This window comes from Hevea brasiliensis, chromosome 9 (genome assembly GCF_030052815.1).
Source record: "Hevea brasiliensis isolate MT/VB/25A 57/8 chromosome 9, ASM3005281v1, whole genome shotgun sequence".
NCBI classification, from domain to species: Eukaryota; Viridiplantae; Streptophyta; class Magnoliopsida; order Malpighiales; family Euphorbiaceae; genus Hevea; species Hevea brasiliensis.
Genome location: NC_079501.1, coordinates 13,615,480 through 13,627,433, shown reverse-complemented (window position 1 = coordinate 13,627,433; position 11,954 = coordinate 13,615,480). Strand labels below are relative to the sequence as shown.

The 11,954-nt window shown below is 31.9% G+C and overlaps 1 protein-coding gene across 2 annotated transcripts; it reads right to left on the bottom strand.

Annotated features, from left to right (window-relative positions):
• Positions 1 to 276: 276 nt before the first annotated feature.
• On the bottom strand, positions 277 to 5,932 carry LOC110640645 (uncharacterized). Of its 2 annotated transcripts, XM_058153014.1 has the most exons (4): positions 5,567 to 5,879; positions 3,469 to 3,729; positions 1,071 to 3,362; positions 277 to 941 (listed from the first exon to the last, which is right to left on the bottom strand). In XM_058153014.1, exons 3-4 carry the CDS (start codon positions 3,321 to 3,323, stop codon positions 642 to 644), a joined length of 2,553 nt encoding a protein of 850 aa, XP_058008997.1. In that variant the 5' UTR covers positions 3,324 to 3,362; positions 3,469 to 3,729; positions 5,567 to 5,879; the 3' UTR covers positions 277 to 641. The 2 variants fall into 2 exon arrangements, with proteins under 2 accessions (XP_058008997.1, XP_021647711.2); XM_021792019.2 differs by having other exon boundaries at positions 1,071 to 3,729; positions 5,567 to 5,932.
• Between the last annotated feature and the right edge of the window lie 6,022 nt (positions 5,933 to 11,954).

The window sequence follows — 11,954 nt, the reverse complement described above, 5'->3', positions numbered from 1 at the left end:
GTGATAAAAGGAATTAATAAAAAAAATTGCAGAAAAAGCAAATAATACAGCTCTAGACCATTAAGATTGTTGATTAAAAAATTGATTAGATTAATGATGGTACAATTTCAGTATTTTATAATTCTTCTTTAGTTAAAAAATTGTATTCTGCTTCATATTTAACTTGCTTTGAAACATATCTTTTCCATTCTGATGGTCCAAGACGGTCATTTCTAAGGTGAGATTGGAAGCGAATAATCGATAATAATTTTCTGCTTCTTTCCTCTTTTTGAGCTATTTGCAGAGAAGGGCTTTCTGAGCCAAAAGTTTACTTGAAACATTCATTATGGAATGCTCTTGGAATAAGTCAATAGAATTCCAAACTACAAGCACTATGATATGCACACTTACATTGATGAAGATAGTGTTCTCTAAGTACCGTTAATACTGCTTCTATTGTCAAAAAGAACTCAAAAACTAATACAAAATACAGTTCTCTCATGCTTCAAGGTTTCTTTCCCCATCACCTCGCAGATTCTATTTTATTTTCCCATATCAATGAGAGGCACTGGATTGCAGGATTCAAACAGTGTCTACTAAGTCAAACTGGCTATTTACCGATCCGTACCACCTGTGTAATTGCAAGACCATTCCTCATGAAACTAGACCCTTCCAACTGGAGAATGGGGTGGGTATGAGACAAATTTTGCAGGCACGTCCGTATCAACTCGATTTGTGCTGCCCCTTATTCCATCATTTCGGGCCAATATGGTTTCCAAAGAAGTTTTTCCTTCAAACAAGTTGCACGATCCTGGGATCTCACACAGTTTTTTACTGTCTATAACTGCTATACACAGTGAGAACGCTTGTATAATTGAAAGTGATGAATTGAACTCCACTGAATAGATCCCATCCTTGAAAGGAGCCAAACTGAAGACAGGTTGGTTCTCTTCTTCTCCTCCCTGTGGTCAAGTATTGAAAGCAAGAGAAATCATTTGGCAATTTTTTTTTTTTTTTTGTTAGGTCATTCGTCATTTGGCAATAACAGGTATGAGGAACAACTATTTGGTTAAAAGCAACAAAAACATTACCTGAGAGATGAACTCAAATTTATCAATTATAGTGCAAGCTTTAGATGGACGTGTATTCTTACTAAGCTGACTCTGGTTGGCAAAAATTCTGAGTTTGCAACCCAAATCCCAACCTCCACAATCACATGATCCACCCGATCTCCATCGTTGGATTAGTGATGAAGGTCCTCCTTTATTTGGTAGACTATGAACACCACTCGGAAGAATGACTGTGGCACTGATAAGGCTTTGGCCATTGATGATAGGCTGTTCCCCAGAAGTAGAATTGAATCTCGTCTCTGGGAAATCATTGCATTTACCAGTATAATGCCCATCAGTGGCTGTACTTCTATTGATGACTCTTGGGATCTTGACAACAATGGCAGCAAGTTCATCATTTGGGTGGAAGTCTAATGTTTGTGTCTCTGCTTGTTGTAGGCCCATGGCAAACAAAACAAATTCTCTAGCAAATGATTGCTCCATATAGTTCTCTCTAGTCCAACGGGAAAACTGTGAACCAGAAACCTTCAATTGAGCTACAACATTAGGAATATAATCATGACCTTTGCCTTTGCCCCCTTGGTTCATCCACCCCCCATTTTTTTTCCTGATTTCTTGAATGGCAAAGAATGTGTAAATGCAGCTGTAGTCATCCTCTCTTGTGCTACTCAACTTCTTCATTGTGGCTGCAAGAATATTTCGTTCATTGTCAACTGCAAATGTGAAAAGAGGCTGACCATTCTTAACTGTAACTCTTAGCAGAGCTTGCAATGCTGACGATCCACGCTTCTTGTCCTGACACGTATCATCAATATTGATTGCCCTACAACTTGTCATATTTAATTTTACAACTCCTGGCTGTCTTGCTGCAGTTGAAGAATCTAATTGTCCATCGGATGACTTGCAGGCTCTATCCGTTGATACTAAATCCCGTTGTAATGGATCCCCAGAACGACGGCAGTTTGGTGCCTTTGGTTTCAACAGTGGGTCTAGTAATCTTCTCAGAGGGCTTGACCTGGCTCTGTTTGAAGCATTTTGTGTATCACTACTTGAAGTACCTTGGCAAGAGGAATTTGTACCATTCTCTGAGGCAGATTTTGCAGAATGATGGATTGTGCTCAATTGTGGCATAGATGAACCCTCTTTGGAACTGTAACTTTTACCTATCTTGCCCATACCAATGCCAAGTCGGCGAAAAGGTGAAGTGCTTCTCGGTTTTTCAGGAGCAGCTTTGCCTAACTTCACATCCAATCCTGTGGAAGGTTCTTTTGAAGTAGAATTTATTGGTGTTATCATTGAAGTAGAATTTATTGGTGTTATAATTGATCTTTTATTTTCTGAAATTCTAACATGGGATGTACTGATTCCTTTTTTGGCTGGATGTGGTGCCAAGTGAGGTGTATTGGGCAAAAAGCTGATACTATTGGCATCTGAAGAGCACCCTTTCATCTCTGCGCATCCTTCAATCTCACGAGGCAGCGGGCAAGAGTGTGGGACATCAGAAGTGACTGCTGCAGGACTCGTGTCCTTAGGCATCTCGTACAAGCTACTCCGACTTGCCTTTGTCCCCTTTTGATGCAACATTGCTGTCGACTCAGAAAGCTGGGCACAATTGCCTTGGGAGAGATCTCTTGGCATAAGTAGAACTACTCTTTTACTTTTTTCAGAGACATCTTGGTCAAAGGCATACGCCTTCTGTTCTTGCAACTTATTTGCTTTATTCATAAATTCACCATCTTGGGTTGCCTTTACCTTCATGCACTGCCGCACTTCAAAATTGACCCCATTTAAAAATCCACATTCTGGATTCATCTTTGGGTCTGAATCTTTTCTCTTGCACTGTTCCAGTTTGATTTCAGGACAATTTTTAGAAAGAAGTTGGTCTGTCCTGACGAACTTTCCTTGGTCATTCATAGTGTTAGTCTGGGCACCTTTGACATCTTTAAATTTTTGAATGCTTTCTTCAAACGATTTACCATCTTTTGAATGAACTTCTACTGGAGATGACATCAAATGAGATTGGAGAGATTGACGGCGCATCCTTTGATGATCAGGAGAGCAACTCTGACCTCTACTAGAGTCAATATATGATCCTTCTGTAGAGAACGATGAGGATGAATTAGCACTTGAGAGCGAATGCCTGCTACCTCTGTAGGGTATCTGTTTTTGGCCACACTGCCACTTTTCTAAACGGCCCCAATCAAGGACCCCAACATTTAAAACTTTCTCCTGTCGATTTTCTCCCCTCTCCAGATAACTTGGTAAATTTGACATATACTTGACAAGCTCCTCCTCTTCAGTCACCTTCCTACACTGTTTTAGGAAATTCTTTGAACATTTAGGTGAAATATCTTTTATATTCTTTGCAACTTCACGATGAAAATCAGCATATGACAAGGTCAGCTTTTTCGGTGTGAACCTGTCATGTGGAGCGAAACTTTGCCTTGCTCGGGTTGTTAAAGTCTCAGAAGTTACTAATGATTGCTGGTCCCTCGAATTTATTTTCTGCCTCAAAGGGTCTTCCATAGACCAAATAGTTTTTAGGACTTCAGCAATATCCCAGGTTCAGACAAAGGAATGCAGATATTTGTCCACTTCACCTTTTTTTTTTTCCTTCTCAGATTTTTCAAGGAAAAGGCTACAATTGGTTCTTTTCAGCTCAACAAGGACGCTGGCCACTCTGAAGATAAAAAGAAAAATTGAAAAAAAAAATTAGGACAGTCAGCTTTATATTTGTGGCTTGATAAGCATAAACAAAAGAAGTACACGTCATTATACGGCTATGGGAAACAAAATATACGTGGATGAAAAAAATGCACAAAATTATATTAAGTAAAGCCACCATTGGTGGTGACCATATTATTCCACAGGTATATAGATCTTTCCCTTCGGAGTTGAGTAGAGACACCAAGTGAGTTGAGCAAAGATACCAAGCACCTCAAACAACAAGCAATGTCCCCTACTTCTCTCATCCACCAAATATAGCATAAACTACATCAATGCCACAGGGGCATGAATTAGACACAGGCAACAAACTTGCAGGTGGAAACAGTTGGCAAAAAGTATAAGCATAGATTACAAAAACTTACAGGTGGAAACAGGGAAAGAAACAGGCAACAAACAGTATAAGCCAGACAATTGTTTAACTTTTAACTCCCAAAGGCAGATAGCAAAGGAAAATCCTGAAAGATCTCAAGGTCTTCTGAATAATCTTCCAGGAATTTTCAATGCAATACAGTTATAGTCTTGAAGGATGAAAGATTCAAGCTAGATATAGCTTAAACAGAAAACTAGGTCATTGAATTAATTAGAAGAATCTGATCAGCCAATTCTCCTCATCTTTACTTACCAGGTTTGTCATCACCCACTATAATACAATCAACTAGTGGAAGATACTTAAAAACAGTTTTAACAACCCAATTTGACATTTGGTAAAAGTGTCTCTTTGTTCTATCTAATTGGTATTTTTCCATTAGTTCCTTCAACTTTTATTAGCAAAGAACTTAAACCCAACCCATAGATAAATGCCTTGTGATTAGCAGGTCTCAATATTTAACACAACATACAAATATAAGTAATTCAGTATCTACTGGCCATTATAAACACAAATATTCATAAAGCGGACCTTTTCCTACCCACAAGGAAGAATATGAAAATGAATTGGCAGTATCTGCACCCAATTTGATAAGCAAAATAGCAGGGTGGACCTAGAAATCATAATTTTTTTTCCCTATACATTTCGTCTTTCCTGCAGAATCTTGGAAAGCAAAGGCCTCAGCATGCCATGAAAGAGGAAATATCTATATAGCATGCATCATTTAAAGGTTTTTCAATCAAATGGGGCAAATTGATCAAAACTTTTCTAAATTGCAGTATAATTTGAAATGGGATACAAGAAGACAATGAACAGCGAGCAAGCATCTCGACAACGACAAAATATATAGGCAGATAAAAATTGAAAGCAAAAATTGGGTGGTCCATGAAAACACCCACATGTATATGCGTGTGTGTTTTTAAAAAACTTAAAGATAAGGCAAAACAACCTGTCCTCATCTTAGCCTGTTGCTTCAGTTAATGCAAAGGACAAAGATCCCCAGCTATTCAAAAGCATAGCGCACTAGCTTTCATAACTACTGAACAGCAAGGCTTCATTTGAATCTCCAAAAGAAAAGAAGGACAAAAGAGCAAAGGTAAATTCCCTTCAAGGAAGAACTTTTCTTTTTTTTACCTCCACCTTTTGCAAGAATCAAACAGTATAAAATTGCTTTATATCAACCAAAGTGAAAACGTTGCATAAACCGTTTCCCTTTCATTATTTGAGTTCAACTTAAAGATGCAAATTTGGACCTAAAAAATAAGAAAAATTTTGAAACAACAGCAACAAAAAGCATCAAACGAGCAACAAATTTGAAACCTTTAAACAAAACATATTAAAGCTGTAAGCAAACAGTCTTCAGCAAACTAAAGCATGAAATTTTCTTGAGATTTCTCACTCAAACAAAGAAAATAGCACATACCCATTCCAGCTATAGAAATACAGAGGCAAGAGACGCCATTAACAGAACCACCAGCCCCTCCTGCAAGAAGTAAGGAGTGTCGGTGCTCCAGCGGTCAACCAAACCCAAGAAAACAACAACCAGAGATAAGCAAGAGTTACAGAGAGCAAATAACCAGCAGAATAATATCAATATTAATGTCTTCCTTTAGTTGCAGAGACTCCAAACTCCAAAGCAAGAACCAGCAGACCCAGAAAAGCACACAGAGAAAGATAGGTATACAGAGAGAAAATGGGGGAGACTGTATTTCTGGCTGGAACTCATTTATTTATGTTTGTTACGGTCAAAGAGTGAAGTGTTTTGTAGAGAGAGAGATTAGAGTTGACAGGGGCAATCGTTGTCATCGAACGGCTAGAAGTTAAAGGTGATCATCGAGGTAGTCACCATCAAGATGGCGCGTAATGGGGATGTTCTTGGGACCCACTTTTGTGACCTTAAAAAATTAATTAGAAAAGAAAATTACTATTATATTAAATTCTGCTAATTAATTTTTTTATTCGTTTAATCTAAATCTAATAAGGTTTTCAGAAGGTAAAATAAAAGAAATTAAAGGCCGAGCAGGTGGTGGGACCCATTATTGGGGATCCATGCAACTGAGGCCGTCCGATTGGATTCATTTGATAGGCTTTTACAGCTGTGGGTTTGATGTCTTTGTCTATAAAAAAAAAAATTCACAGGTGAGAATCAATTTTATATTTTATGATATTTTTTATTATTAATTTTTTTTTTATTTTAAATACACAATTTCCCAAAATCAGATCCAGAATGGCATTCAGATCCCAAAATCTTCTTCATACAATTTCTCATGTGAAAATGGAGAACAATATGCTTGATTTTTACCCAAATTTTTCTGTTTTTTCTTTACATTTTTAATTTATCATATTTTCTCCAACTATTTCTTCAAATTATTAATAAAATACCTTGATCAGATCAAACCAATTCTGTACTTAAATTACTCAAAAGTAGTTGTTTTTATTATTTGAATTTTAATTAAACATTTGAATTTTATAAATAATTTAATAACTTATTTTTGTAAACAAACTCATGCGAAGTTGAAAATATCATCCAAGTTTTGTGATATGGAAAATCTAAAGATGATATGCTTTTGATGGGAGAGTCTAAAAACCACATTCAAAAGCATTACTTTCAAACACAAAAAGATGAGAGAAAAAAAAGGTAGTGGGGGGGAAGGTGATGGGATATCATATATAGGAGCCTATAGGCTTCTAACATATTATAATTACTTGGTAGATCCCAAGGTCTTAGGGATCCCATGTTAATCTAAAATAATGATCACTTCTTGCGATGAGATACAATCACATTTCCTATGATTCATATGTACAATCCCATAATCCTGCCAGTGCCATGTCTTTCTGATCTTAGGGTTATCTTTATGAATAGTGTTAATTTGATGTCTACCGTGCATATGGAAGAGAAAGAGAGAATTTCCTACATTTGATCAACCCTCAATTAGGTATAGCCAATTAGCCATTAGCCATACATTTATATATATTCTTCTGGGTAAACATTGAAATGGTCTGTCATATCATGTGCTAACCAAAATAGACAACATTTTTATAATATTAACTTTAATGTGATTATTATTACTTAATTGAATATTAATATATATCTTGATTACTCTCGTCATAATTAAAGTATGATTAAACAGCAAGTTGATTCAAAAGTATGTATTAGAAGAATGTCATTTTTGTGACCACTTGCTTTCCTGATCAGTCACAACAAAAACATAGAAACAAACAAAATGTGAATTATATATTTGAAAAACCTTTCTACATCAATTTGGAAAAAGGGGTTTTTACAATTTATAGAATGATCACATCACTAATTATTCCATCTTCAATAATTAAATGGTATAATTTGGAAACAACCAGCATTATACTGTCTTTTTATTATTATTTAATTTAGGGTACATCACAAAATGTCTGTTGATATTTAAAAAGAAATAAAAAAATAAAATAAAAATGAAAATTTCACTTAATATTAGACTTTTATAAATTACCCTTTTTGTTGAATTATTGGTTTCTTGATTTTTATCATGAGAAAGATATTATTAAAAAAAAGGACAAAAATAAAAAACAAAAAGGCAATTGAGTTGTGATTGCTACTTATTCAGTAAAGATGAATCAAGAACAGTAAAATAATCAAAATCCACTTATGAATTGGCCACACAATAGCAAGAAAGTTATCTTATTTAGAAAAAAAAGGAGAAAGGGAAAGGAAAAGATAGCATATTGAATTTAATAATGGGTTGAAATTTAATGTGAAGGCACATGAGCTACATCTGAAATTTTAATTTGGCTATAAGTCTGGAAAAAAGAGTTTCGTTCCATAGATGATAGAAATTCTAATGGTTATTTATGATGAACCAATAAAATTAAAAGTAATTCTAAGGGCTAATTTGTATTAAATGTTGATTAAAGAAACTCGGTTTAGTTTAATCAGCTAAAAATTTTATTTTATTTGATTTTTAATTTTTCAAATTGAACACTCTCCTCAAATTAAGCTTATTTTCAAAGTAGATTGAATTTAAAATTTATAAATATTTTTAAGGACTTAATTAAGTTTAATTTAGTTCAAATCAATACATTAAATATGACAGTTTAATTGGACGAGGGCAATGATAATAACAATAATAATAATAATAATAATAATAAAGTGTCGGTTCGAATTCCAACACAATAAATCGCACCATATATTAGCGAATATAAGAGTGTAAGTTAGTATTGAAAACTCCATTTCAATTGGGGCTCTCAAAGAAATCAATAAGTGGACTGAAAAAAACACTGTAAATGAACTAGTTTTTATTAAAACAAAAGTAGAAAACGCCAGAGAGACTGACGTTTATAGTTCGTCGCTCTTCACACTTGATGACTTGTTGGAAAACGCTATTTCAATTTTCAATTAACATTTTCTAATATTTACTCTAGTTTATATTTTTACATCAAATTATAATTTATTTATTTTTTATTAATCTGATTATTAACCTGATGAAATGCATTAAAGTCTAGAGATATAGAAAAATTTTTATCTAACTTGATTTATTATAATTTTAAAATATAAAAATATAAAATTTATATATTTAATAAATAAGCATTATCTTATATTTTATGTTTTAAATCGATAACGCATCGAATTAAACTGTATGGAAATAGAACAAGAAGTATATAATTACCTCGAAGTGTTCGGTTTCGGTTTAGTTTGAAATTTGTCTAGAAATCGAAACTGAATCGGAATTTCAAAATTTTGGTACGGTTTCGATTTAGTTATTCATTGTTTTAGTTTCAGTTCGGTACAATTATTGATTCATTGGCTCTAGTTCAGTTCAATACGATTTCAATTTGATTTTTTATTCTTAAAATAATTTTATGTAATTATTTTTTTAAAAAGTCATACTTGAATTAATATTTAAGTTTTGAATTAAATTATTAATACATAATATGTCATATAATATATCTTCTAATTATACATAAATTATATAATCTTTAATTATAAAGTGTATATATAATTTATTATTTAATATATTATATAATATAATAGTATATCATATAATATATATTTTAGCTATTTATTAATTATATAATATTTGATTATAAGATATAAATAAAATTAATATATATATAAGATAATAGTATATTTATAATTAAGGATAATAAAGTTATTTAATGTATTTATAATTAAAATTATTAAAAAAATATAAAAAAATAAAATATAATATTAAATTATATTTAATTCATAATTATATATTTATATATAAATATTTATAATTATATTAAAAAGATATAATATATCTAAAAAAAATATAAAATAAATATATATATATAAATTTAATTCTCAATTTGATATCAATTCAATAGAACTTCAGTTAGATTTTGATATAATTTTAATTTAATTTTTAAAAAAAAATTAAATTTAATTAAAATATTAAAATAAATTTAATTGAATATAATTTTTATTAATTTAATATGATTTTCCGGTTCAATACAATTCTTACAAAAACCGTGTAGGAATGCCCATCATATCATACGCGTGTGTGTGCGTGTGAGCAATTGAAAAATAATCACCGACCAGGCCCATATGTCTCGCATATCGAGGCAGCCTAATCTTCCTGCCATAAGCTTTTCATTGTTATCTTAGAGAAGGCCACACCTCAACAGCACATATACTAATCATTCTTATTCTCCTTTTCTTTTCTGTCAATTCTCACTTTCAAATAAAAACATGGTACGGAAAAAATATGGTACGATTTATTTATAATTAATATGTTTAATCATATTTAATGATTTCTCATGGTTTTACGAATTTTAAGTTTGGCATAGCAAAGGAATCTCCTTATGTGTACTTGAAAAATTCATATAATTGTAAAACATGCAAAATATTAGAATTAATTTTTACTTAATAATACTTATAATTTCTTCTTTTTTTTATTAATTGACCAAAATGAGTGAAATAATACAGCACATGCATAGTTTGAGTAGAAGTTGAAGATATTGCAAAGGGTTTGCCCACTTCACAACAAAGTTTACCAGGATTACATTCATGAATAAAAAAATATCCTTTGTAGAGATTATGCAATCTGAATTATTAATTGATGTAGCTAGCTAGGATTCACTTATTTTATGTGATGAGATTATTCATATTAATATAAGCAAAACATTACCGAGTATATTTGTTCATGAATTGGGTGTATATATTAACTAACGTAAATTAAGCAAAGCAAAATTCAAACTCTTCGCCATTAATCCTTTCCCACTTGGATATAAATGTATATGAATTGCACTGTGAAACTCTTTGATCAGAAGGGGTATATAATTGAATGATTCAGCTGGCTTCTGGGTACGGATCAACTATGAAATAAGTTGAAGTTGGCGTCTGAATCAAGTTTAGGGATATGAACCTTGTGGGTAGGGACCAAGGATACCCTTATCATTTGAGACTCTTTAATCTTCAAATGAGAACACATTTCTTATCTTTTTATTTCTCTGACAAGTTATTGCTTCCTGCAAGTGATGTGATGATCTCCACTATTCAGTGCTTGGGATAGCAGCTGCCTCTCTCTCTCTCTCTCTCTCTCTCTCTCTCTCTCTATATATATATATATATACCAAGTGAAAACGCTGTTAAACTTTCTTTTTATTATGACCTTAAGTGATTGGAGAGAGTTACTAGATTTTGATCTTTAATTAATTATTAGCAACTCATCGTTAATCATAATTATTACCACTGCTCCTAAAACAAACAGATACATTAACTTGAGCTTGTGACATGTGAAGCCAATGGATGGTGGTCTGTGGACAATAACATGTGCCCTCCAATTGGTCAAACATCAATTTAGTTTGCAAAGAAAGGCAATGCATGCATCACCCATGAACATGTGACCTTCTCTAGCTACTTGGAAAAAGACCCTTCCAGGTTGTTTTCTGCCATTAACGAAGTGTAATAAAATTCAGATATATATATATATATATATATATATATATATATATATATATATATATATGTGCTTTTCCGCGCGAGCCTTTTCTAGCTATGACTATCACCTAGACTTTCGTATGGTCAATTAATTGGCTTATTTGTGTGAAAATTAAGACACAAAAATATTAGAAGAATATAAATTATTATTAGTTTACATATTTAATATATGTCATTATGTTTTTTTTCTTCGAGATAGGTAATTAATAGAGAGTTGATGATCAGAATGGACGCGGCTAGCTTTCCAATCTTTTGTCTCGTAGCCCATTTTGAGTATTATTGACATGCAGTTCAACTTTCTAATGCAAGTCATCCATTCCATAATTTATTTTTTTTTATTTAAATTTAATTTATTATAGACTTAAAATATAAATATATGATAAGAATTACTTATTAAATATATAAATTCTACATAATTATGTATTGAATACATAATAGATCAAATTAAAATAAAAATTTATCTTCATTCTAATTACTTATTGTAGTAAATTTACATAAATTTTATCATAATCAATAATTATAATTAAATTATTGTATATAAAACAATTGTATCAAATAAAAATGACCTTTTATGAGATTTTATTACAGTGTGCATCGTTTGTTTCCATTTGTTATCATAAAAGTATATATATATATATATATATATATATATATATATATATATATATATATATATATATATAAAATAATTATTCCATTTTCACTTTAATTAATTGTTTTATGTAAATTAATTGTTTTTTTTCCCTCTTTATAATTTTATTAATAAAACAGGTAATATCATATTTGTCAAGATTATTTAATTTAATGATCATAAGCCCACTATAAATAAGGTTCAACTGTGCACATTGCATACACCTGG

Coding starts and splice junctions, on each gene's coding strand:
- LOC110640645 (XM_021792019.2), bottom strand. CDS start 3,575: ATGGAAGACCCTTTGAGGCAGAAAATAAATTCGAGGGACCAGCAATCA. Junction 942..1,070: donor AATTTGAGTTCATCTCTCAG/GTAATGTTTTTG, acceptor ACTTGACCACAG/GGAGGAGAAGAAGAGAACCA.